Source organism: Mesoplodon densirostris, chromosome 6, assembly GCF_025265405.1.
Source record: "Mesoplodon densirostris isolate mMesDen1 chromosome 6, mMesDen1 primary haplotype, whole genome shotgun sequence".
NCBI classification, from domain to species: Eukaryota; Metazoa; Chordata; class Mammalia; order Artiodactyla; family Ziphiidae; genus Mesoplodon; species Mesoplodon densirostris.
In genome coordinates, this window is record NC_082666.1 from 21,628,467 (window position 1) to 21,655,928 (window position 27,462).

At 38.6% G+C, this 27,462-nt stretch overlaps 1 protein-coding gene across 1 annotated transcript in view; it reads left to right on the forward strand.

Moving 5' to 3' along the window:
* The window catches only part of LOC132491597 (phospholipid-transporting ATPase FetA-like), a 73,426-nt gene that overhangs the window by 14,849 nt on the left and 31,115 nt on the right, over window positions 1-27,462 (forward strand). The window contains exons 3-11 of the mRNA XM_060100460.1: window positions 3,734-3,792; window positions 7,815-7,928; window positions 8,761-8,859; window positions 10,477-10,538; window positions 13,335-13,407; window positions 13,773-13,843; window positions 14,835-14,917; window positions 15,662-15,820; window positions 17,389-17,477. Of these exons, the coding sequence (XP_059956443.1) occupies window positions 3,734-3,792; window positions 7,815-7,928; window positions 8,761-8,859; window positions 10,477-10,538; window positions 13,335-13,407; window positions 13,773-13,843; window positions 14,835-14,917; window positions 15,662-15,820; window positions 17,389-17,477 (809 nt within the window). The remainder of the gene's footprint in view (window positions 1-3,733; window positions 3,793-7,814; window positions 7,929-8,760; window positions 8,860-10,476; window positions 10,539-13,334; window positions 13,408-13,772; window positions 13,844-14,834; window positions 14,918-15,661; window positions 15,821-17,388; window positions 17,478-27,462) is intronic.

Here is a 27,462-nt window from a genome sequence, read left to right on the forward strand (position 1 = left end):
AACTTTCTAGCCTTCAGTTGCTCTTCCCTTCCTGGTGAAAATCCTACTTTCCTTTTCTTTCATAGCAGGTCGGGGATCAAAGAGCCAGAACTAGGTGTTGGTTAATGCCATCCCCCACTTAGAAGTCTCAGTCTGTCTCCACCAACTCAGGCTCTGAACTTTGGGATCTACCTGCTTTACTTTACTCCTAAACTCAAAGAGGGAGGTATATATTTAGTTGTTTTGCAGAGCCTCAACTCCATGTATCCCTTGGGGTTGCTGGGCTTAGAGAGAATAGCCTGTTGCACCCAGATAAATTGCTGGGAAAACCTGTTAGACCTTTATTAAGTTAAAAAAAATAGTTAGTGATATCTAGGATTAAATTTAATAAGAAATGTGAAATTCAATAAGAAAATATTAGAACTTTATCAAGAGGCATAAAATAATATTTTTGAATAAATTGAGAGGCTGTGCTGGTCTGTTGGGTATGGTTGGAGGGGCAAATGGCATGAGAGAGACTGATTTTATTCACCAATGCCTGAGCAAATTGAGTATGAACACAGTAGAAGAGTAGCCTGCTCATGGATTGGAAATCTCAATGTCAGTAGAAACACCAGTACTACCCTGGTACTCTGCCCTAATCAGGCAGCCATCTGGGCCCCTGAGAAAGTCCCTGCAGAAAGAGTATAGGCCATGCAGAAGCTCTACATCCTAGACACAGCTAAATTATCTGAGCCATACATGTTCCACTGCTTTGGATAACCTAAGCTATAATGGTTAGCAGAAGCTCTTGTATCACCAGATTGTAAATAAGCCACTAACTAGTCAAAACAGAGTACAACAAAACATCCTATCAGTCCCATCTCAACTTCCCCTATCTTTATTCAGCTGATCCTAGTAATCACAAGAATGAAACAAGAAAGAAATACACTAGTCCAGGAGAACAAACTATAAGCTGCATAGCTGGGTGGTAAACTAGCCCAGGGAAGACTTATAGCCACTTGTTTATGTATTGCTAGCAAGCTGATTGTACAGACATGATCATCATGCACAAAGAAGTGGCTTCCTGGGGGCACACCAGTCTCCCTCCAGGGATGTAGTATGCTACTGGATGGGGGACTAATAGTGCAAAAAGGTCAACTCTCTCCAGATTAATCTGTGTAATTTCCAAATCTGTATACTCAAATCCTTGAGTAAAAGGAGGTAAACATCCCAGTTTCACCTTGCTACAATTTGTGCAAATCTCTGAACTTCAAGCACTGCCCATTGTTCAGACTTTGGCCCCTTATATTTTCTGTAAGAAATTTAGTCTTGTGCTGATTTCATGATGTTTAGTAATTTTTGCTGACAACCAGAGGAGGAATAAAGGAAATTACATGAAGAACTATAAAAGTCCCTGTCTTATCATTGGCTCTCTCCTCAGCTTTCAGAAGTCTACCATCTTAGCCCCCTGAGGAAAGCAGTGTGATTTTCCAGACCTGACTGTTCTTCCCATAGGAGGTAGCTCTTAGTTCTAATAACCCACTTTCACTCCATCCACAGAATTTTAGTGAATAAACTTTTATTTGTCTTCACCTCTAGTCAAAACTCTCATCTTGAGCAAACTGGACAAAGTGATTCTGAAGTTTATGTAGAAGAGAAAATAGACAAGAGTAGCCAAGAAGTCTTCTTTAAAAAAGAAGACTTGCTATCCTATATTAAAAGTTACATACTTTAAAAGATGAATGGAAGGAGGGATAAATTAGGAGTATGGGATTAACAAACAAAAACTACTATGCATAAAATAAGCAACAAGGATTTATTGTATAGTACAGGGAATTATATTAAATATCTTGTAATAGCTATAATGGAAAATAATCTGAAAAAAATATATATGTGTAACTGAATAATTTTGCTGTACACCTGAAACTAACACAATATTGTAAACCAACTGTACTTCAATTCAAAAAATATTTTTAAAGACGGATAGAACGGAACTTAATAGAAAACCCAGAATTATATTCAATATGTTAGAATTTAGTACGTTATAAAAATGACATTTAAAACCAGAGTGGGATAAAATATTTGCAAATCACATATCTGATAACTGATTTCTATTCAGAATAGATAAAGAATGCATAGCTCAGTGATTAAAAAGATAATTAACCCAGTTTAAAAATGGGCAAAGAATCTGAATAGGCATTTCTCCAAAGAAGATATATAGGACTTCCCTGGTGGCGCAGTGGTTAAGAATCCGCCTGCCAATGCAGGGGACACGGATTCGATCCCTGGTCTAGGAAGATCCCACATGCCACGGAGCAACTGAGTCTGTGTGCCACAACTACTGAGCCTGCACTCTAGAGCCTGCAAGCCACAGCTACTGAGCCCACACACCACAACTACTGAAGCCCACACACCCTAGAGCCCATGCGCCGCAACTACTGAGCCCACGTGCTGCAACTACTGAAGCCTGCGCACATAGAGGCTGTGCTCCACAACAGGAGAAGCCACCGCAGTGAGAAGCCACCGCAATGAGAAGCCCACACAACAAAGAGTAGACCCCGCTCGCTGCAACTAAAGCCCTCAGGCAGCAACAAAGACCGAACGCAGCCAAAATTAATTAATTTATTTAAAATTTTCTTTCTCATTAAAAAAACAAGCAAATCAAAAAAAGAAGGTATATAAATGTTCAATAAAACACATGAAAAGATACTCAACGTCACCATTAGTCATTATGAACATGCAAATCAAAATCACAATGAGATACCACTTCATATCCACTAAGATGGTTAAAATAAAAAACACAGTCAATAACAAGTGTTGGCAAGGATATGGAGAAATTGGAATTCTCATACATTGTCAGTGAGAATGTAAAATAGTGCAACTGCTGTGAAAACCCTTTTGGCAGTTCCTCAAAATGTTAAAACTAGAGTTACCATATGACCCAGCAATTCTACTCCTATGTTTATACCCAAGAGAAATGAAAACATGTTCACATAAAAACTCATACGTGAGTGTTCATAACACAGGGCCTGACACCTGCTAAGAACTCAGTAAATGCTTGTTGAACCAATGAAGAATTGAAGAGGCTATAGGAATGTTTTATTCAGGACAGAAAGATCTATTGATAATATACATTTTTAATACTTTTCATAACATAATAATGGGCTACTTGTAATAGTTTGTAACACCTATGTGTTTTGATGTGATGATTTTGTTATGTGTTGTTGTTATCAAGCTGACTCCACTAAATTGCAAGTCCCTTGAAGTCAGGACTCTGCCTTACTCATCTTTTTATCTCCCCACAGCATCCAGTACACTGGTTTCTGTGCAGTAGATGCTCAGTAATTATTTATTAATTCAAATTTAGTCAAGCAAGTTTAGGAAAGGCTGCCTTGGAAAGAACCTCAGATATCTTAAACTATGGATCTGTAATTAACTTATGAAGGAGGACTGCGTTTCTGTGTTTGGCAGTAATGTTGGTGCACACCAGCCTGTTATCTGTGGAAACATAATCTAGGATTACTAGAAGCATTAATGGTGGAGAACTCCTCAGAAGTTACTTGTCCTCTTGCCTCCAGAAAGCTTCAACACTTTAGGGTTTCCATTTTTATTGTATTTCTTGATTCTTTGAATAAAGAGACAAAATCCTATTTGTAGGCAGATATCCTCAGTGAAAAAGTGTGAGAAGCTAGTGAAGTCTTCATTAGCAGCCAGCATCCCAGGCTGATCTACAGAGAGGCATCCTTCTCATCATTTCTCTCTTCTTTTTCAGAACAAGAGAGGTATCTGCAAGCCAACAACAGACAATTTAACAGTCTGTTCGGATATCCGGTGAGTATCAGGTCTCTAGCTATTTCAGGAGGGGGCTGGTATTTTCCTCTAATAATCCCCGTTGTCAGTGAGGCAGGAAATTCTTTGTAGATGTAGATCCTACAGCATAGGTTCTACTTTCTTTCAAGCTCCTATACAATGAGGGCTGGTACAGTGAGGGCTCAGAAACCAAATTAATCTGGTGACCTAGACTCAGGGGAGAATGTGTCTCAAATTTTGGGTTTTATATATATCTTCTAGAAAAGAAATACTGTAGCTTGCACAAATGAAAGCATAGTTCCATAACTTTCTTTTTTCACTTAGACATCTCTCTGACAATATGTATAGACCTTCCTAATTCATTTAATAGCAGCATAGTTTTCCATTGTATTAATATACCTTAATTTATTCAACCAGTTTCTTATTGATTGTCATTTTAAATGTCTCCATTTATATGCAGGTATCCCCTCCAAAAAAATTTCTCCAGTGTTTTGCTATGATAAATGGTCCTAAGTGAACACCATTATACTACATATACTTCGGCACATTTGTGTGAATATACATTATGAGAGTTTCCTTGAAGTGAATTGGCTGGGTCAAAAGGAAAACACATTAAAATTTTTGATACAGATTGCCAGATTGCCCTCTAAAAAGATTATATCCATTTATATTTCTACCTATAGTAAAGACTGCTCACTTCTCCATATTCCTGCCAAACTTGATATTATCAATCTTTTTTATCTTTGCCAGACTCTTAGATGAAAAATGACATTTTGTTATCTATCTTTCCTTAATTTTGAGTGAGAGCAATAATCTCTTCATGTTAATTAGCCTTTTGTATTTCTTTTTATGGAAACTACTGTTAATGATCTTTGCCCATTTTCTATTGGATTCTTTTTTCACTTTTTTATTTATTTATAAATAAGTAACTCATAAAAAGATATATGTTTAAAAGTCATGCTCCAACACCCTATTCTTGCCCTCATCTCTGCTCCCTATAGAGAACCACTTTTATTAGTTTCTTGTGTATTCAGCAGTGCTTCTTTGTGCAACTAAAGCAAATACAAATATATATTCTCATTTTCCCACTTTCTTAAACTATTCTGAACCTTATCAGTATGTCCTGGAGATGTTTTCATAATTATAATTTCATGATAGCTTTTTCCTTCTTTTTTCAACTGCATAGTATTTCCTAGGCAGATTTAGCATAGTTTATGTAACCATTTCCTTTTAAATTGACATTGGATTGTTTCCAATCTTTTATAATTACAAGCAATTTTTACATATATGTTTACATATATGTTACTTTGTGCACATGTAGATATATATATAGTATATATAATATACTATATATATACTATAAGTATATAATATATATACATAGATATACATATTTGTAGTCTCTGTAGGATATTTATGATTTCTGAGTTAGAGAGGCTCTGGATAATAACAATATTCAGGATATGGCCATGGGAACAGGTTTCCCCCTCTCTACCTTCTAGAGCTACATAAGAAGCTCTATGGTGCAGTAAAACTAGGTTTTGGCATCAGACAGACCTGGGTTTGAACACAGCTCTAGTCCTTACTAACCTTGTATCCTTAGGCACATTATTTAACTTCTTTTCTTCAGTTCCCTCAGCTATAAAAAGAGCATAATAATGTTCACCATACATGGTGATTGTTAGAGTTAAATATGATTGTGGAAAAAAATGTTAGTTTTCTTTCATCAAGAAACTATTACCCCTTGACAAAAGGGTACAAGTTTCATTCATCTCTGTAACTACTGTTTCCATCACAATATTTGGCACATAAATGGCATTCAATAAACATATGCTGGATAGCTGATGAATAAATAAACAGGTTTGACTATTATGTACTTAACAACCATTTCATTTCCCTGCCTACCCATTGCTCATTTTCATCCTATTTCTCTAATTACTTCCATTCCTATTCCTTTTCCTCTTCTCAATCCCCTAACTACTGATTCTCATTATGTACTTGGCCTTCTGTTCTCTATACCCCACTTTAGCAGTCAAACAGGTACGCCTGCCCAAATAAATAAATAGCTCAAACCAAAATCTGCCACCTCTATCATGCCAAAAGAACCAAACACTGAGGAATTTCATAGTTAAGCAGATGTTCTACATTCTTGAGATATTGCTTCTGGTTTGACATTTAAGAATAGAACAAAACACTGTAGTTGCCAAGTTAGTAAAGAAGTACTGATATGTTTATCTTGAGACAGAATCGGGATAGCTTTGTCTTTGTTTTCTAAACAAATGCGACCCAAATGAATAGAAACCTGAAATACATTAACTATAAAATCAAATGGAAAATCAGTAATGAAAGCCAGCTGCTTCAGTAAGGCAAAAGATCAAAAGAACTTTGGATCCAAGTATCAGAGTCGTCTGGACTTAGACACCAAGAAATTCAGAGTATCTTATGATCAAAGAAAACTATTTCTGTGTTAGAATAACCTACTCTCAGAGCTAGAAAGGACCTTAGAGGTCATTTAGTTAGAACTCCTTTCAAGACATACCTGTGAGCTCTCCAGGATAGATCTTGTTTAACTCTTTTTCAGCCTCTACTAGTATAGCCCATAATAGAGCTGTGAACAGAGCAAACCTTGAGAAATGTATAGTGTTTGATTGATCATTAATTGGAAAATCATGGAGAAACATGAAGGAAATCCTAGGTTTAACTTGGATCTTTAAACTCCTAAGTGCTAAAATGTTTGACCAGCTTCCCTTCCCTAGGGAAATAGACCTTAGGCAAGGCTTGACTGGGTAGGCTATTTAGCCTTCCAAGGCAAGTTTTGGCCTTAGTACAGAATGATGTCGGTTCTCTGACAGAAGAGTTCAGATGTCTTCCCAAGGCAGGACCCAGCAAGAGATTCTTCACACTTGAGCAGTATCTGTATTTCAGGACTGCAGGTGGGTTTATTCTTTCATTAGGCCCCATAGATGGAGACGGTGGGGGAGAAGCCCTGTCTTTAGGGGATTATTTGGTCTCATTCTTCTGCTTTTCTTGAGCTCTTAGATTCAAACTCTCACATCTTAGGTCCAACGACTGAAGACCCCAAAGTAGAAAGTAAGTTGGTCTTGTCAACATCTTGAGATCAGGACTGAAGAGGCAGCAAGTTCCCATTTTCACTCAGCAAAATAATAGCTCAGATGTAGGCCAAAACTATTCAGACCTCTGTCAGGACAGTTAAGGGGCAAGTGAGTCTCCAATGCTGACAGCAACCAGTGTAGGAACCTTCAGTGGGCCAAGGTTGAAAGACAGTAATTTGCTTTTGGCATCTGATATCCTTCAGCATTGAAAGCAACATGTAAAGGCACAACAAAATGGGTTTGCCAGGCTAAGAAAAGCTTCATTAGAGAGCTCTGAGTGGAGCTAACACAAATGGCAAACTTGCCTGCTATTTAGGGCTGAGAAGGACCTTGGGTCATAGGGTAAGATGAAACTGAGAGATTTCTGAGTCTAAGAAAAAAAAGCATTTGGATGGCTGTACAAGTGAACTGGGGCTCAGGGGACAGCACAATCTCAACACTGGAAGTAACTGTGTGGTCTTGGGCAAATAAATTAACCTCAGTGCCTCAATTTCTGCATCCTCAAAAGTTGATAGTATATTACTCCCTTCCTATGGTTGTTGTGAGAATTAAATAAGTTGCTCCATATAAAATGCTTAGAATAGTGCTTTATACATAGTAACTATTCAATAAGTGTAAGTTTTTATTGTTGTTGATTTTATTATCATCATTATTATCAATGGCATCAATAAACAAAGAATTCTATTCAGGGCATAAATAAATCCTGCCCCTCCTAAAAATGTCCCACATTGATCAGCTCTGCCAACTTTGCATACTCTAGGCCTCAAAGAAAAGGGGGTTGGGAGAAAAACACTTCTTCCCTCCTTCCCCCACTATGTGGGGGAGCTGTGGCTTTTTCCTGTTTTATGAAGTGGTCTTGGTCCTGTTTGTTAAGACTGGGAGGTGGGGTCTTTCATTCGTCTAATTGTGCTTGTGTTCTTTTACTCACAGAACAATAGCATCAAGACCTCAAAATATAATGCCTTTAACTTCTTGCCTATGAACCTGTTTGAACAGTTCCAGAGACTTGCAAATGCATATTTCCTCTTTTTGCTTTTCCTACAGGTATTGCCTTTTAGGGCCTTTTCCACAAAGTATTTTATCAGCCTCTCTGGGGTCAGGTTATGTAATCAGTCCTTCTCCTCCTTAAACTGAGAGATGTCTTCTCTCTTTAGATAACAGGCAAATGGCTGGCTGGAGTCTCAGGCCAGTCTCCTAGAGTAGCTGTGGTCAGGATTAGCCAGGGTGAAACAAGCCTCTACAAGAGGAAGGGGACAAGGTCGCCAAGTCCTGAGTAAGGGGTGCTCCCTCATCATGGCTGCATGGCCACAGTTCAGCTTAACCATAAAAGGCCACAGACTTGACTCTTCACCCCGACCTCAGCTGCCATCCCATTCCTCCTTCTTGTCCCAGCCTCCCTGACAGAAAGTTAACACACGGGAGTGCTGAGGGAGGAGAATGGTTTAGAACACAAGCACAGGGCAAGGAAGCTGAGCAGGGTAGGCACAAGTTAGGAGAAAGAGACGGATCATCTCATTTCCCCTTGTGCTAGAGGGGTGTGGGAGGTTATGTGGTTTTCCCGTGTCCACTCTTATAGCCCTACCCCCAGCACCTTCATTATCAGAGTAGAAATGGCTCTTTGCCATCAAGACAAAGGTATTAGAGTTCAGGACAGATACATGGCAATTTACTATCTCCTCTTCTTTAATCCTTTCTTAGGAGGTGTTTCCTGATATTTGGGTGGTTGTTTGGAGGCTACAGCAATGGAAAGCAACTAGGATAGTTGAATTTATTATAAATCTAGGGAGGGGGAAATGGTGGTGGGGTGGGGATTGGGAGGGAATACACTGTCCTTTAAGTTTTTTGACCCAAGTTTCTCTCCCCGTCCCTCTTTCAGTTGATTCCCCAGATCTCCTCCTTGGCATGGTACACGACTGCGGTACCCCTGATGGTGGTGCTGTCCATAACAGCAGTGAAAGATGCCATCGATGACGTGGTGAAGTGGCTTCCTGGACCTCTAGTCTCTCACTGTACCTAGTCAGGCTGTGGGGGGCAAGAAGGACTCCCCAGGAGTACCTTTTGCTAGGAAGAAGCACTGAAAGGAAAGAGGTGTTTCCTTTCCCTATGTCCTTATCTGTCCCAGGGGAATATGAAATTCCCTTAAGCCCAAGATTGGTGAGCCATACATGGCCAGAAAGGGGTAATGCAAGGCCTTTCTCTTTCTTCCTACTGCCACCTTTTTCCAGGTTTCCTTCCATCTCCTTTTTAATAACCCACCTCTTCCTTCAGTTAGCTCTCTCTGGGTTTGCTCTCATCTTTCTTTCTCCATTCACCCTTCTCCCATTTTTATATTCCTCTTCCCTCCTCCCTCTGTCCCCCCTGCTTTCTCCTGCTCTTATCTCCCCTTTCCACATTCCTCTTCTCTTCAACTCTCCCTTATTTCCCTTGCCAACTTTCAGTTCTATCAGGTACACATAGCTAGCAACCCTCTGGTTTTAGAAAGATCATGACATTACAGAGGCTGACTCCTTTCCTGGCCTTGGAGGGAGAAACTGGCTTTCAGTGAGTGTTGCATGGCTTCCTCTTTGCTTCTTTACAGCAGGCCCAGCAAGGAAGGGTGAGGGTGAGGAACCAGCACTATGCCTACTAGTGGGATTTGGGAAGTCCATCCTGTTGACCTGCTTGAAGCTTCCCTAAGAGAGTCCTTCTGATTTTGACAGGATAGATTTTTATACCAAAGTTTGAGAGCAGGGTGTTTCTCCAGCTCTTTAACTCTGTAACTCTTTAAAACCATAATTAGCACATATAGTGGTTGAAATTTCAGTCACAACTCAGGTGTGCAAAAATATGACTTAATATTCTATAACTAAACTCAATGTAGCTCATAACCAGCACCTCACCATCTCAACCCTTTTTAATGAAAGCTGAAAAGTAAACTTGCCAATTCAGGATAACCCACCTAGTTACTTCTGGTTTAGAACTCAGTCTCTTTAGGATAAACTGACAAATTCAGGATTCTTTCTGCCCTCTTCCCAGTCCTACCCTTTTCGCAGGGAGTAATCTCAACTGGAAGGAGGGGATTTGTGTGAGTCGTAGCATCAGGACATACCCTTATTTGTCACCTTCTTATTTGGTCTTTGAATGGACCTCTATTCCTCTTTCCTCACTGCGTCCATGGTAGAAGCTTCTTATGCTGACTATGGTTGGGGGTGAGGGTAGCTGTATGCTTGTGAATACTTAACTTCCCTGCGCCTACCAAGGTATATGAGGTTCTAATCCTACCCCTCATTTTGCATTCTCTCCTCTGTGGCTTTTGACGTAAGTTGTTTGTTCTCATTACCCCAGGCTTTGGCTCTTGATATTAAAGCCAAGGTTTTGTCTCTTTCTTCTCTCTTGGTTCTTTTTCTGACCTCCATCCGCAGCTTCTCAGAGACAATCAGCTTCTTGGCCTGGTTTTTATGGTAGAAGGACGTGGGGTTGGGAGGGTGAAGGAGGTGAGTGAGGGAGAATTACAAAGAAGGGGAACTACATTGAATAATACTGCAAAATATTAACCTTCTACATGCAGTTTGCTTTATGTCTATCTCCTGAACTTTTTCTTGTGTAATTTTAGAAAAGGCACCAAAACGACAATCAAGTCAACAGTCGTTCTGTTCTGCTGCTGATGGATGGCAGGTAAGTCCTAGGGAAGCCAGTTTAGGTTGGACCAACTCTGGGAGAGGATTGGCCTTGCTAAAACTTGATGTGCTGGGTGCTTTGCAAAAGTGATTCAGGACAGTGAAAAGAGCCTCAGGTTGGACATAAGAAGAATTTGTTTCTAGATCTAGTATGCCCTAAACTTCCTATGTGACCTCAGACGTCTCTGGGCCTCATATTTCTTATCTATAAAGTGAAGATAATATTCTGTACCTTAGAGGATGCTTATGAAAATGAAAACAAATAATATATATTAAAGCAATTAATAAATTATGACATGGTATTAATATGCAAGTGGTTATTACTAGTACAGTGGTCAGCATGGAGACACCTGTCTTTAGAACATCAATCGACTCTACATGGCTTATTGACCATTCTACTGTAGCCTTTGGTTAGGACATCTTTTTGTTAGCAATCTAAAGAAAATATTGGTGTTGACTCCATTGCTGTAGTGTTTGGTCATATCTATCTAAAGTATTAGGTCAATGTTTGTATTTTTTGTGGGTTCCTGCAAAATTTGAGCAATTTACCTTTGGCAGGAATAGAGGGAGACAGGCTTGATTTCTATATAAGGCAAAATGTGAAGATTATCATAAGAGGCACAAAAAATTATCATAGGAATTAATAAAAATGAGCAATCATAGCTGGCTAAAGGAATCAAGGAAGACTTTCTGGAAGAGGTGATATTTGTGCTGGGCCTTAAGGGATGGGAAAGAATTCAACAAATAGAGATTGTATGAAAGGAAAAGTGACCAGTGTTTGCAGAATCATGATTGCAAAAAGCACAAATCTGAAAGAATTCAAGATTGAGGTCCAGTCTTTTTTCATGGTGACCTTACAGAATACCCAGGAGCTATATTTTAAAAACATATTTTTTAAATTGAAGTATAGTTGATGTTCAACATTATACAAGTTACAGGTGTACAATACAGTGATTCACAATTTTTAAAGGTTATACTCCATTTATAGTATTATAAAATATTGTCTATATTCCCCATGTTGTACAATATATCCTTATAGCTTACTTTATATGTGATAGTTTGTACCTCTTAATCCCCTACCCCTATATTGCCTCTCCCCACTGGTAACCACTAGTTTGTTCTTTATCTGTGTGTCTGTTTCTTTTTTTTTATATTCACTAGTTTGTTGTATTTTTTAGATTCCACATATAAGTGATATCATACAGTATTTGTCTTTCTCTGTCTGACTTATTTCACTTAGCATAATACCCTCCAAGTCCATCCTTGTTGCAAATGACAAAATTTAATTCTTTTTTATGGCTGAATAGTATTTCATTGTATATATACCAGCAGCTATAGTTTTAATCTTATGATTCTATTATGTGACATGCTTGGGCATCTAATTCTGTTATTTATTGTGTCTGCTGATTCTTACTCATGGTGGATTATTTCCCTAAGTGTTTTGGTCTGTTGAAGCCTCTCATAAGATACCACCAAAAAAGTCAGTTGTGATTAAAAAGAAAATTAAAAAAGAAAGGAAGGTAATAGAAATAGAAAGAAAAGGTAAAACTGAGTGTATAAGAAATTTGCAAGGCTAGGGAGTTACCAAATGAATTTAGTCAAATGAACTTCCCAAGGAGCTTGAGCACTTGGATTTTATAAGATTAGAGAAGAATTTGTCATAGAGAGGTTTTAGAGTAGGAGTTCACTAGCAGGGCCCTAGTGGTTAGACTTTGTAAGCCAGTGAATGTCTGACTGATGTAACACTTGAGGTGAGTTGTCTATATTCCAAAAAGTGGCTTTCTTTTTCTAGAGCACGAGTTTGAGCAGAGCTACTACTGAAAAAAAATTTGTTTTTCAAGTTGTGATTTCTGTCACTTTAATTTCTCAGCATTTCTGGCTACAAGCACATCTTTAGTTAAAAGCCACATTTTTTAGCTATCAAGAGGAATGAGCCACATCTTCTATAAGTGTTCTCCCAGATATATTATTAAATGAAAAATGCAAAGTACAGAAAATTATGTATCTATTATGTAATTTTTAAATGTTTATCTTGTATATGATTATATGGATTGATATTTTCTCTAAAGAAATGTAAAAAATTACTCACAGTGGCTACCTAGGGGGAAGCAAAACTAAAATCTGGAGAGAGAAGAGACTTTAGTTTTTCCTTTTACATTTTTTTTTTTTAATTTACTCTTGGCTGCATTGGGTCTTCGTTTCTGTGCACGGGCTTTCTCTAGTTGCAGCGAGCGGGGGCTACTCTTCATTGTGGTGCGTGGGCTTCTAATTGCGGTGGCTTCTCTTGTTGTGGAGCACGAGCTCTAGGCATGTGGGCTTTATTAGTTGTGGCTCACGGGCTCTAGAGCGCAGGCTCAGTAGTTGTGGCGCACGGGCTTAGTTGCTCTGCAGCATGTGGGATCTTCCCGGACCAGGGCTCGAACCTGTGTCCCCTGCATTGTTGGCAGATTCTTAACCACTGCGCCACCAGGGAAGTCCTTACATACTTCTTAATTATTTGAAATGTTTTTTTTTTTACCATATGCATATATTGCTTTTACTTAAAGAAAAATTATGTGCATGAATGTCTACATATACCTTTATAGAGTTTTAGAAAACTCTTATAGCCTTAAGTCAAGAGAAATGGGCCCCATTCTTAATTGTAGCAAGGAGTATCAGACCAAACCCAGTTTGGTCCTCCTTTGAGCCTTGAGTTCATCTCAGCTTTTTTTTTTTTCTTCTTGATTGTCAAAACAGGGCTGTGGGGAAATTCTCAGAGCAGGCATGCAGGCATTCAAGGCTCACTTTCTTGCAGGATAGTGACAGACAAATGGATGAATGTCCAAGTGGGAGATATAATAAAACTAGAAAATAATCAGGTTGTCACGGTGAGTACCTCTTTGGGCTGTGGCTTTTTCTCTTTTGGCTTGAATAGGAACCCTTTTAGCAACTTCTGTGACCACTCCTTTTGGTGACCTTCACCTTCCTCACTTTGCATCCAGAGATCAACATCTCCTGTGGTAAGAAGTTTGTTCTTGTCCATTTCTCACCACAGCTACAGGTAAAATATGACTAGTTTTTGGAGAGGGGGTGTGTGGTAGCAGTGATGGGTCCTAGGCAAAGAAAGTAAACCAAATGTCTATAATATTCTTAAGATGAACATCTGTTCCTGAGGTAATTGCTTTTGTCACACTGTAATGTTAAAAGTGTACCTTCCTGCCTTCCTTATCTTCTCTGACTTTTCTGACCACAGGCTGATATACTATTACTCTCTAGCAGTGAGCCCTACAGTCTGACATATATAGAAACAGCAGAACTGGACGGGTGAGTGTTCCCTCCTGATAGTCCATTAAGATGGCTGAGCCAGCTTAGAGTGATTTCTCACTGAGGGAGAACATGATGCAGAGAATGAAGTGCTAAAAGAGGCTAGAAATATCTAGATAAGATAGGAGGCCAGACTCTTGGGACCTCAAGTCTAAGGCTGAGCTCTTGACACCAATAATTTAGCATCCACTGGTGCAGAATCTGGGCAAATAAACTCTGTATTCTCCATCTCTAAACTGGAGACATTCTGTCTGACTATCTATATTCAGTAATGCTGAGTGGTAAGAAAGACATTAACAGAACTGTAAAATTTCAGAATATAGTTCCAAAGTTTCCAGGGCAGGGGAAATGAATATGGAGGTAATTATGTACTGATAAACCATGTTCTAGAAAGGATTTAAGGTAGAAATTCATTAACGTGCAAAAGCTAAGGTCTTCGGAGTATAGAGACCATCTTCAGAGAGCTTGTCCTGTGGAGTTTTGTGTCAATCTGCATCCTTACAGCTATTCCTCTTCATGCCCACAAACTTTCTGAAATGTGGCTTCTTTTTTACTTCTGTCTCTGTGCATTCTTGTATCAGCAAATGGTTAAGTGGGATCCCTTCATGGATCCTGTAAATATTTATGAGATGAGGAGTATGTTTACTTGGAGGTATATGCACATTCTTACCAGGACCTGCTCCTTATTCTTGAAGGGAGCAGGTACCCCCTCCAGGTTGTCTTGTGATGTTTCTTCAGCTTTTCTAGAGCATCTGACCCGCAAGATCTCATAGGTTGGTTAAAGTAGTTGATATGTGTTTCAGGGAGAGAGGGGAACAAGTGGGCTAATACTCAGCTTCCCTGTAGAACCATCCCACCTCAATACTTTTCTTGAGAGAGGATAACAGTGGGAGTGACTCTCATGGCCCAAGCTCTATTGGCAACAACTGTTTTCTAAAGTAGGAGAAATTGGACCTGTGCTGCTGTTATGTATGTGCATTCTTTACTCTAGTGAAACCAACTTGAAAGTGAAGCAAGCCATCTCAGTTACCAGTGAGATGGAAGACAACCTGAAGCTGCTGTCTGCCTTTGATGGTGAGTTAGGAAATAGGTTTGCCAACCCAAATTTTTATTAGTAGATGTCTGGTTAAAGTGTGGTACATCCATACAGTGAATTCTACATAACTTATTAAAAACGATGTGTAAGTTGATATTTATTCACATGGAAAAATATTCACAACATATTAATAAGTGAAAAAAGATTGCAATACACTATGCATAGTATATGTAACATAAACCTGTTTTTGGAAACATATGTATGTTTATGAGTACATGTATAGAAAAAAACTTGGAAGGATGTACTACAGAAGTTTAATAGTGCTTATTTCGAGGCAGTGGGTGAATTTTACTTTCTCCTTTCTCCTTTAAATGTTGTATATGTATTTACAATGGGCATATTTTACTTTACTAATCATGAAAAAGTCAAATTATTTCCATTTTGAAAAAAATACTAGGTTTGCTTTAAGTAGTTTTAAAATTTCTTCAGATTCAGCTCATTTGATCTAGAAGTACTGATGGTGATAGGTTATCATGTGGGTTGTTCTCTCTCTGGATGACCCATGTCACAGAATTACTCTTCTTTGATGCCCAGAACCCCTTGTCTGCCTGGTGAGAAATGGGCAGCGGCTGAGAAAGGATAGGCAAAAGATGTGTGTATATTTTGAAAAGGGGATGTTCTTTCCTCTTTTCTGTTAAGCCTCCTCTGTCCTGTTAGGAAAGAATTAAGATTACAGAGTCAGGACTCTTATTCCTTCTTTTTTTTTTTTTTTTTTTTTTCAGGAAAAGTGAGGTGTGAGTCTCCCAATAACAGGTTGGACAGATTCACAGGAATACTGATTTATAAAGGAAAAAATTACGTCCTGGATCATGACAGGCTGATTCTCCGAGGCTGCATCATCAGGAATACAGATTGGTGCTATGGCTTGGTAATTTTTACTGGTACGTCTTCATGGGGGCCACAGACCCCCAGCCTGCTGGATTCCATTAGTAGCCACGTTTTGGGTACTTAGTTTTCAGGATGCAGATATGGTGCTCAGATATGTAGCAGAACACTATGGCTTTGAGACAGATAGAAAGGGAGGCAGGTAGATGGATAGATGGATGGATAATTTAAGAAAAAAATGACTTTTTTTCCAAGCAATGAGCTGCCAGCGTATCAGCCCTGCCTTTGTTAGAGGAAGGCTTTGTGTTCCAAGACCACAGAGCATTCATAAGTCTTTCTAAACATATCTGGACACAAGAGAAGGTATACACGTAGAAGTACACATAGTATTAGCATATGAAAGGGGAACATGTGAAAGGGGAGAGTATACATGTGGATTGCTCCCATGAGGAAAAAATAAACACAGCGGTCATTATGTAGAATATAAAATACAATATGAAGTGTTCATGCCAGAGAAAAGGCCCATGTGGCTCATTAGCAGTGGCCCAGCTTGAGATGGCATTTAGAACCATAATCCCTTATGCTTATTGAGGGATTTTCTTGAGTTATAAGGTAGTGCTGGAAAACAGAGGACGATTCTGTGCCACCCTGTGCCCTCCGTGACAGTGGGCATTGATGACAACAACCACAGTAAGATAATAATTTCTAACTCTAGTCCCAGTGGCCATTAAAAGCTCTTTAGGGCCTCCCTGGTGGTGCAGTGGTTGAGAATCTGTCTGCCAGTGCAGGGGACATGGGTTTGAGCCCTGGTCAAGGAAGATCCCACATGCCACGGAGCAACTGGGCCTGTGTGCCACAACTACTGAGCCTGTGCTCTAGAGCCCATGAGGCACAACTACTGAGCCCGCATGACTAGAGCCCGTGCTCTGCAACAAGAGAAGCCCCTGCTCACCGCAACTAGAGAAAGCCCGTGCACAGCAATGGAGACCCAATGCAGCCAAAAATAAATAAATAAATACAATTTTAAAAAAAATGTTGGTTCCTATAGGAGCTCTTATAAAAGAAAAAAAAAGCTCTTTATTTCTACTTATTATCTGCCTTGTCATAAAGAAATGCAGAGTCTCTGTCTCTCAGCTCCAGAGAAATTCAGCTCCCAAGCTTCCACCTCAAGAGAAATCACTGCCATTGCCTTTTCCTCTCTCCATTTCTTAATTAGAAACTTTAAATAGAGCCTGGGCCAGCAATGGGTTTCCTCAAAAGAAGGTGAAGTTCTCTTTATCAGAAAATCCCTTTTCTAAGCTAAATAAACCGGATGGTGATGAGAGAGAAGCTTGTGGCTCCTATTCTGACTTATCAATGAAAAACTACTAGACTAAGGTGCAGCAAAGAGAGGGAGGTGTCAAGCATTGATGCACTTTGCAGAAGTAGTTGGGATTATCCTTAGAAACAAATTTTCCATTCTTTGAGTTATTGGCACCAAGCATGAGCCTTTCTCCGGGACTTTATCCCCTAGCATTGGAAAGAGGTTTGATTAAATGATCATAAAGGTACATTGTAACCCAATTTCAATCCTCTTGAGAATATTCAGTGATTCTAAGAGGTGATGTCTCCCTGTTTCACTTAGGACCAGACACCAAATTAATGCAGAACAGTGGAAAGTCCACTTTTAAACGGACACACATAGACCATCTCATGAATGTCCTTGTGCTCTGGGTAAGTTAAAGACTTTTTTCTGTTTCTTTACAAATAGGCATACTTCCCTTCCTTCCACAGCAGTAGGTGGTATTTTCAAGTCAGAATTTAGTTGTTTGAAAACCTCAAGCAGTTTTAGGAGCCCACATACTAATGTCTGAAGCAGAAAAGAACAGAACTCATTGACAAGGGAGTCTCAAGTTTATACCTCTGTTGTGGAGGACAGTCATAACTTGTTGAAGCTTTGATACTTTGATTAGTGGTACCAGAATAGATTATGGACCCTGCTTTAGAAATTAAGACACTTTTTTTTCATAGCCAGTTTTACTCATGACCACTTTAATAAAACCTTACTTGGACTAATAGATCACCTTACTTAAACCAATGATTTTCAAACTCTGTTTCCTTAGAGGAGTCTAAGGTCTGCTGCAGGGGGAATAGAGAAGATGAAGAGTTTTGTTCGGCCTCTTCATTCTGAAGTTCCTGCTTGAAAAAGAGCAGCTTCACATTTATCTGTTCTGTAAGCTCTCAGTTGGAAAATAAAGGATTCTGCTGCTAAGAAATGAAATTTGAAAAGCACTCAATATATATGATATAGCTTATATGTGGAGTCTTAAAAAAAGGGTACAAATGAACTTATTTACGAAACAGAGTCACAGATGTAGAAAACAAACTTAGGGTTACCGGGGGCAAGGGGAGGAGGGATAAATTAGGAGATTGGGATTGACATATACACGCTCCTATATATAAAATAGAAAACTAATAAGGACGTACTGTATAGCACAGGGAACTCTACTCAATACTCTGTAATGGCCTATATGGGAAAAGAATCTAAAGAAGAGTGGATATATGTATATGTATAACTGATTCACTTTGCTGTATCCTGAAACTAACACAGCATTGTAAATCAACTATATTCCAATAAAAAAATTTTATAAGCACTCAATAGATAATAATCAGCTTTGAGAATAGAAGTTTAAATTGAAGACTAATTAATTATTTCCATGCTATTATATATGGGTTGCCTTTTTTCTTGTTAGATATAGACAGATTAATTTCTTCACTTATACAGCTTCTCTGCATGACTGAGTGGTTCCAATGCTGCCTATACTTGATTCCATTACTTTTATATTTTATTTTTACTCTATTGCTTAGAAGATAAAAGTGCCCTTTTTCTGTACATCTCTCATTAATATCTGAATTACAAATTGTGTGTTCTGTTATTTATTATGGTAAATGTTACAGTTCTTTTTCTATATCCCTTGGATTTAATAAATGGGATTTTCAAAAATTAGGAAGATTCATTCAACAATAGCCAGGACATGGAAGCAACCTAAGTGTCCATCAACAGATGAATGGATAAAGAAGATGTGGCACATATACACAATGGAATATTTCTCAGCCATAAAAAGGAATGAAACTGAGTTGTTTGTAGTGAGGTGGATGGACCTAGAGACTGTCATACAGAGTGAAGTAAGTCAGAAAGAGAAAAACAAATACCGTATGCTAACACATATATATGGAATCTAAAAAAAAAAAAAAAAAAAAAAAAGAAAATGGTCAGAAGAACCTAGGGGCAAGACAGGAATAAAGATGCAGCAGACCTACTAGAGAATGGACTTGAGGATACGGGGAGGGGGAAGGGTAAGCTGGGACAAAGTGAGAGAGTGGCGTGGACATATATACACTACCAAACGTAAAATAGATAGCTAGTGGGAAGCAGCCGCATAGCACAGGGAGATCAACTCGGTGCTTTGTGACCACCTAGAGGGGTGGGATAGGGAAGGTGGGAGGGAGGGAGATGCAAGAGGGAAGAGATATGGGGACATATGTATATGTATAACTGATTCACTTTGTTATAAAGCAGAAACTGACACACCATTGTAAAGCAATTATACTCTAATAAAGATGTTAAAAAAAAAAAAGATTCATTCAGCTTTGAGACCAGAAACTGTACTTGACATCTCTAGAGGGATTTTAACTTTTTTGAATATTTTCACATTCACTAACTGAAGCTTCACAACACATGAACAATAAGCAAGTCAAGAAGTATTTTCCCCATTGACAAATATGCAAATTGAGACACAGTAAAGATAAATATCATAAATAGAGTCCCACAGAAAAATAATGGCAAAGACTCATCATCATCAAATCATATTTTTTATTGAAGTATAGTTGCTTTACAATGATGTGTTAATTATTGCTGTACAGCAAAGTGATTCAGTTATGCATATATATACATTCTTTTTTGGTATTCTTTTCCATTATGGTTTATCACAGGATATTGAATATAGTTCCCTGTGCTATACAGTAGGACCTTGTTGTTTATCCATTCTATATAGAAAAGCTTACATCTGCTAACCCCAACCTCCCACTCCATCCCTCCCCCTTGGCAACCACCCGTCTGTTCTCTATGTCTGTGATTCTGTTTCTGTTTCATAGATAGGTTCATTTGTGCCATATTTTAGATTCCACATATAAGTGATATCTTATGATATTCATCTTGCTCTTTGACTTACTTCACTTAGTATGATAATCTCTAGTTGCATCCATGTTGCTGCAAATGGCATTATTTCGTTCTTTTTATGGCTGAGTAGTATTCCATTGTATATATGTACCACATCTTCTTTATCCATTCATCTGTCAATGGACATTTAAGTTGTTTCCATGTCTTGGCTATTATGAATAGTGCTGCTATGAACATAGGCATGTATCTTTTTGAATTACAGTTTTGTCTGGATATATGCCCAGGAGTGCGATTGTTGGATCATATGGTAATTCTATTTTTAGCTTTCTGAGGAACTTCCATACTGTTTTCCACAGTGGCTGCACCAACTTACATTCTTACCAACAGTGAAGGAGGGTTCCCTTTCCTCCACACACTTTCCAGCATTTGTTATTTGTAGACTTTTTGATAATGGCCATTCTGACCAGTGCGAGGTGGTACCTTATTGTAGTTTTGATTTGCATTTCTCTAATAATTAGCAATGTTGAGCATCTTCTCATGTGCCTCTTGGCCATCTGTATGTCTTCTTTGGAGAAATGTCTATTTAGGTCTTCTGCCCATTTTTGGATAGGGTTGTTTGTTTTTTTGTTGTTGAGTTGTATGAGCTGTTTGTATATTTTGAAGATTAAGCCCTTGTCAGTCACATCATTTGCAAATATTTTCTCCCATTCAGTAGGTTGTCTTTTCATTTTGTTTATGGTTTCCTTTGCTGTACAAAAGCTTGTAAGTTTGATTAGGTACCATTTGTTTATTTTTGTTTTTATTTCTATTGCCTTGGGAGACTGACCTAAGAAAACATTGGTATGATTTATGTCAGAGAATGTTTTGCCTATGTTCTCTTCTAGGAGTTTTATGATGTCATGTCTTATACTTAAGTCTTTAAGCCATTTTGAGTTTATTTTTGTGTATGGTGAGATCAAGTCATATTTATTGAGAATCTAGTATGTGCCTAGTATGTGCCAGGTGTTGTGAGGATCATAAGGATTATAAGTCCTGGGTTCAGCTCTCAAGTATATACGTTCACTTTTGGGAGATGGGGCATCAATATGTGCCAGTGCTTTACATACATAATTTTATTAATAATCACATCTATCCATCTAGGCATAACTTTTCAGAGTTAATGCTCTTTCTGCTATACTTGCTATTTCCCTGGGGAGACAAAATTAAAACACATGACAAATCTGTTTAACATGGCAGATTGACCACATGTGAAGAAATTATAAATTTTTTAAAAAGATCCTAAGAGCTTCCAGAGAGAAATAAAATGTCATATACAAGAATCAAGAATCAAAATAGCATTGGCCTTCTCAACAGCAACAGCAGAAGGTAAACATCAATGCTTCAAACGTCTGCCAGAAAATTATTTGCATCCTATAATTCTAAATCCATTGAAACTATCAATAAAATGTAAGTATAAAGAAGTATCCATATGTGCAAAGACTCAAAAAAATTTACTTATCATGTATCCTCTCTTAGGAAGCTTCTAGTATATACTCAAGCAAAACAAGAGAATAAACCAAGAAAGATATGGAAGCCAGGAAACATGAGAACAGTGAAAGGAAGTCCTAGGATGGTGGCTGAATAGCAGGCCTAGAGAACACCAGAGCAGATTAAAGCAGAGGTATAGAGGGATCTGAATTGGGAGTGTCCAAACAGAATGCAGTTCTCTGCTCAAGTTCTCACAAGATGGCTGCAGCAGAGAAGCAGTGTAAATGCCCAGAGCAGCTAAACTAGCAGAGTAGCTGCTATGAATTTCTACATTTATGAGGTCATTCATGCAATCATTCCTTCAGAAAGTAGGGAATATTATCTTGGGTCCCATGTTCACTTTTGGGCACCTAGTTTAAGAAGGACGTTGAGACTTCCTATTTGAGCCTAATGAAATGACTGTTAGGAAGTACAAATAGAAAATAAATCCCCTGACAGAGTGTGAAGAACTGTCAGCAGACCCAAGATGCTGATGAGCTTTTGGAAGGCAGAAAGTAGATAGATTATACCAATAAATAAACCAGAGTAGTGAAAGCTTCCATGGAAATGCATTCCTCAAGAGTAGTTCCAAGCTAGATTCAGCAGGAATTGAGAGCAGGAGTAAGATGTGGGGGTAATAATCAGGATAATTAATTTTGAAATTGCCCATGAAACAGCATGGACAACACCTGGCCCTCTGTACCATCCTACCACCCCTATAGGCATATATACAGCAGTAACAAATGTATCTGACCTCTAGTCTCAAACAAGAGAATTGCTTTCCGAAGAAATTTAACAATCTGTCTGCAGAGGGGTAGGGCTTCTAATGTGGGTGTCATCACTTCAGAGTAAAACCCACTTTATTTTAAATTTGGGGGACTCAAGTTTGCCAGCAAGCTCCTTGTGTACTCTAGGGTAAAACGAGTGAAAGAACACATTCTGCCTACCTACACAGAACTCATGGTTCCATCTTCCCATCCAGGGGAGTGGTCTGCTCGAGAAACAAAATTAACCAAAGGAAATAAAACTAACCTATAATGATGAAACTACTCTTTTACTCCTGTTTTTAAGTGAACTGGAAGGAAACCAGGAGCACAAAAGAGGAGGATGAGGATGAACAAATAGAATAACTGACTCTGGAAAAAACAGATTATAATTCAGGGAAGAGAAAAGAAAAGAACTTTCAGAAGAATTTTACTAGTATTCTTAGAAGAAACAATTGCACAAATAAAATAAGAATAGGCTAAAATTTTTTTGGGGGGGTGCCACGCCATAGCTTGTGGGATCTTAGTTCCCCAACCAGGGATCCACTCTAGGCCCTCAGCAGTAAAAGCGCAGAGTCTTAACCACTGGACCGCCAGGGAATTCCCTAAAAAATTTTTTTAATGAAAGAATAAAAAAGGCAATCTAAGAATAACAAAAAGAATTTTGGAAAGTAAAAATTACTGAAATTAAAAAGCCAGTAGAAGGGCTGAAATAAAGAGTCAAAGAATACTACTAGACCATAAAACCAAAAGTCAAAGAGATAAATACATTTTTTTAATGGAGGACCAAACCAAGAGCCCCCACATGATCTCCCAGGAGTATCAGAAAGAGAAAATGGAGGGGGCAATATTGTCAAAGAAATAATAGAAGAATATTTCATAGAATTGAAGAAGGATATGAATTTCAGATTTAAAGCATCCATTAAACATCATGAAATTCTAGAACTCCAATGGTGTATAGAAGTCCCTTAACTTTTTCATAGGGATAAGAATAAGATACCAACAACAAATGAGAATTAGATTGGCATCAGATTTCTCACCAGCACTACTAGGCCCTAGAAACCAATAGGGTCATACCTTCAAAGTTCTTAGTGAAAATTACTTTGACCTAGAAATCTATACCCAGGCAAACTACAAATCAAGTGAGAGAGCAAACTTGTTCCTATCATGGGACCTTTACCCTTGCTGGAAATGTCTATCTAGGCCTTTGCATGGCTTGCTTCTTTTTCAGTATTCAATGTCACCTTTTCAGAGAAGCCTTCTCTGCCACCCTATCTAAAGTGGCCACCTTCATTAAGACCTTTTTTATAGTATTAACTTGTTTTATTTTCCTCACAGCATTTAGCACTAGTTAATTTGTATTTTTTCTTTTCTTAACATATCTGTTTTCCTCATATCTCCACAGGATTACAAACTCTCTGAGAGTTAAGGCATTGTCTTTTATCACCACTGTATCCCAGCCCCTAGAATTATGTTTGACACATAACAGGAGTATCATTATTATGTTGTTGAGTTATGTGTGTTGTGTTAGTGAAAAAAATGTGTTGTTATTATTATGTGTTAAGTTAGTGAAAAAAATGAATGAATACCTGAGCTACCAAATTATGAGCCTCTAAGGTAGAAATTATGTCATATTCATCTCTATATTCTTGGGAGTGCCTTGCACAAAACGGTTCTCAGGAAATATCTTTTGAATGGTTATTAAATGAAGAAATGTTCTTGAATTAGCTATGTTCTTATCAGCTCAGCAGTTTTGTTTATGTGGTATTTTTGCCAAGACATTGTCAGTGTAGTTAGATATAATGCATTGTCATTTCTCAAAGCTGAAGCAGAAATCCTTCCTGATATAAACACTTCATTTTTTCCCATTTTTGGAAATGATTCTTAGAGGAAAATCTGACAGACACAGGAAGCATGTTTAGTAAAACTCCTTCCTGATAAGCCCACAGGGGAGCTGGAGTTTGGTCCTTTCCCCCTCCCCAGATCTCCCCAGAGCTCACAAAGACAATGCTTTTGAACCCTAGTCTCTTAAGTAGGACGTATTTGTGGGGCAAAATGCTTGAAATTTGAATGATGCCAGAAATCCAGGATATACTTCTTGGGTAAGGCACAATGAAAAGCACAGAGGTGAAGGACCAAAGGACCAAGGAGTACTCTCTTTTTGCAGACTGCCTGTGACACCTGGGAGCTCCACTGTGACCAGCAATGGCCTTAGTTCTTGACAAAATTGAGTATCTCTTTCAGCCTTTACTGGAACCACTTTTTGCACACAGGTCTTCTTGGGTCTGACTGGCTCTTGTAATAAACAAGTAACATCTGGGGTTTGTAGCAAAAACCAATTTCTTGTTTCTTTCTCCCTGTAGAAAGGAAGCAAAGTGAAGCTTTAGGCTAAGTACCAATAAACTCCATCACAACATGAATGTTTCTTAAGAAAGAGAACATCTGCAAGGGTTTAGAAAGCCTCAGGATGGCAGGAAAAGCTCTAGGAATGAGGAAAGAGCAAACTGTGTCCTGCCCCTGCAGGCCTCTCTGAGGGGGCGAAGCCCTGCTCTCAGGATCTTGGTCTGATAAAGCCGACTTCCTTTCTGCTGGCTCAGTCTGAACAGAAAGGGACTTCTCTGGTGGTGCAGTGGTTAAGAATCCGCCTGCCAATGCAGGGGACACGGGCTCGAGCCCTGGTCCGGGAGAATCCCACATGCTGCGGAGCAACTAAGTCCGTGCACCACAACTACTGAAGTCTGCACACCTAGAGCCCATGCTCCACAACGAGAGAAGCCACCACAGTGAGAAGCCCACGCACCGCAACAAAGAGTAGCCCCGGCTCGCCGCAACTAGAGAAAGCCTGCAGGCAGCAACAAAGACCCAATGCAGCCAAAAATAAATAAATTAACTAAATACATAAATTTAAAAACAAAATCTGAACAGAGAGATCTGGTTCTGTAAGACTCATAGTCTAACAATGGAGGGATGGCACAGCACTGGAAATGATTGATGGGTAATTCTCAATTATCCAGGCAACAGGTATGGAGCAGAAAGGGTGTTGAAGTTCACTCAGTAATTTTCTCCCACAGCTTTAGAGGGTATGAAATTATTTATTCTAATAATTTATAATAAACAAATAGATTATCAATAAATTTATATTTATAAATAAATAATAATAGTTTATTATAATCATTTTACCTTCCCCACTTTTTCCCACTGGAGCTGATGGAGTCGGGCCTGGAGAAGTGGCAGGTAGAGGAATATGGTCTCAGATTTAATATTGGCCACATAGACTGTCCAAAAAGCCAGTAGAACTAATCACTGAAGTTTAATCTGAACCATGAGGATAAGCCATGCTTTCACATGACCCATTAAAGAGAAGTATAAGGAAGGATGAGTAAGATTAAGAAGGGTTTTATGGCCCCGAAGAAACCTTCATCACAAAGAGTGGAACTACTCAGTATGAATCTGCATTAGGCTAGGAATGAAAGCAGACTTTATTCTTTTTTATTTTGATCCTCCTGTTTTGTTCTCCTCCATCCCTTATTCAATTCTCAAATCTCAAATATTGAATGATATTAAGGATTTATTACTAACTTTTTAAGTGATAAAGGTTTTGTGATTATGTGTTTAAATAAGATCCTTTAAAGAGATATATTAGGGCTTCCCTGGTGGTGCAGTGGTTGAGAGTCTGCCTGCCGATGCAGGGGACATGGGTTCATGCCCCGGTCCGGGAAGATCCCACATGCTGCGGAGCAGCTAGGCTCGTGAGCCGTGGCTGCTGAGCCTGCGTGTCCAGAGCCTGTGCCCCGCAACAGGAGAGGCCACAACAGTGAGAGGCCCGCGTACCGCAAAAAAAAAAAAAAAAAAAAAAAGTTAAAGAGATATATTAAACTTTGCAAATAAAATTATATAATGTGAGAAATTTGCTTAAAATAAAAGGGAGGACAGGGTAAGAGGAGGTTTGGAATAAAATAAAACTGACCATGAATTGATAATTGGTGAAGCTGGGTGATGGGCACATAGGGGTTCATTATAGTATTTATATACATTAATATGTGTTTGAAATTTTTCATAATAAGGATTTTTAAATCTCATTTTCTGAGAATGGTCCCAGTTAGATCTTTTCCTCCTGCCTTCAAACTCTTGTCTCCAAAGACTTTCTATCAGTGACTCAAAGATGAGACCTAAAATTTTCTAGCAGTGGGGATGGGTTGCTTTGAGCAATTCACACCTTGTGTTAAAGGGAACAGGTTTGAAGACCCCTGAGTAGACTTAGAAGTGGTTCACAATAACATCATACATGTCTTCTCTACAGGCATGTGGGCATATGATGCTGGTGGAATGTAAAATTGTACAGCCACTTTGGAAAGTATTTGGCAGTTTTTTGGAGAGTTGGGCATTTGTCTCAAATGACAGGATTTCCTTGTTTTCATGGCTGAATAATGTTCCATTGTAGTGTGTGTGTGTGTGTGTGTGTGTGTGTGTGTGTCACATTTTCTTTATCCATTCATCTGTTGATAGACACTTAGGTTATTTCCCTGTCTTGGCTATTGTAAATAATGCTGCAGTGAACATGGGGGTGGAGATATCTCTTTAAAAGAGTCATTTAATTTCCTTTAGACATATACCCAGAAGTGGATTATATAGTAGTTCTATTTTTAATTTTCTGAGGAACCTCCATGTTGTTTTCCAATGTAGCTGTACCAATTTACATTCCCACCAAGAGTATCACATGATGATTGGTGATGTTGAGTATCTTTTCATGTACTTATCGGCCATTTGAATATCTTCCTTGGGAAAATGTCTGTTCAAGACCTTTTTCCATTTTTTAATTGAATTTTTTTGTGCTATTGAGCTATTTCCTTATATATTTTGGATATTAACTCCTTATCAGATATGTGGTTTGCAAATATCTTCTCCCATTCCACTGATTGCCTTTCTATCTTGTTGATTGTTTCTTCTGCTGTACAAAAGCTTTTTAGTTTGATGTAATCCCACTTGTTTATTTGTGCTTTTGTTGCTTGTGCTTTGGGTGTCATATCTATAAAGTCATTGCCAAGACTGCTGTCAAGGAACTTTTTCTCTCTGTTTCTATGTTTTCCTCTAGGAGTTTTATTATTTCAGGTTTTACACTTAAGTCTTTAATTCATATCAAGTTAATTTTTTTTTTTTTTTTTTGCGGTACATGGGCCTCTCACTGTTGTGGCCTCTCCCATTTTGGAGCACAGGCTCTGGACGTGCAGGCTCAGCAGCCATGGTTCACAGGCCCAGCCACTCCGCGGCA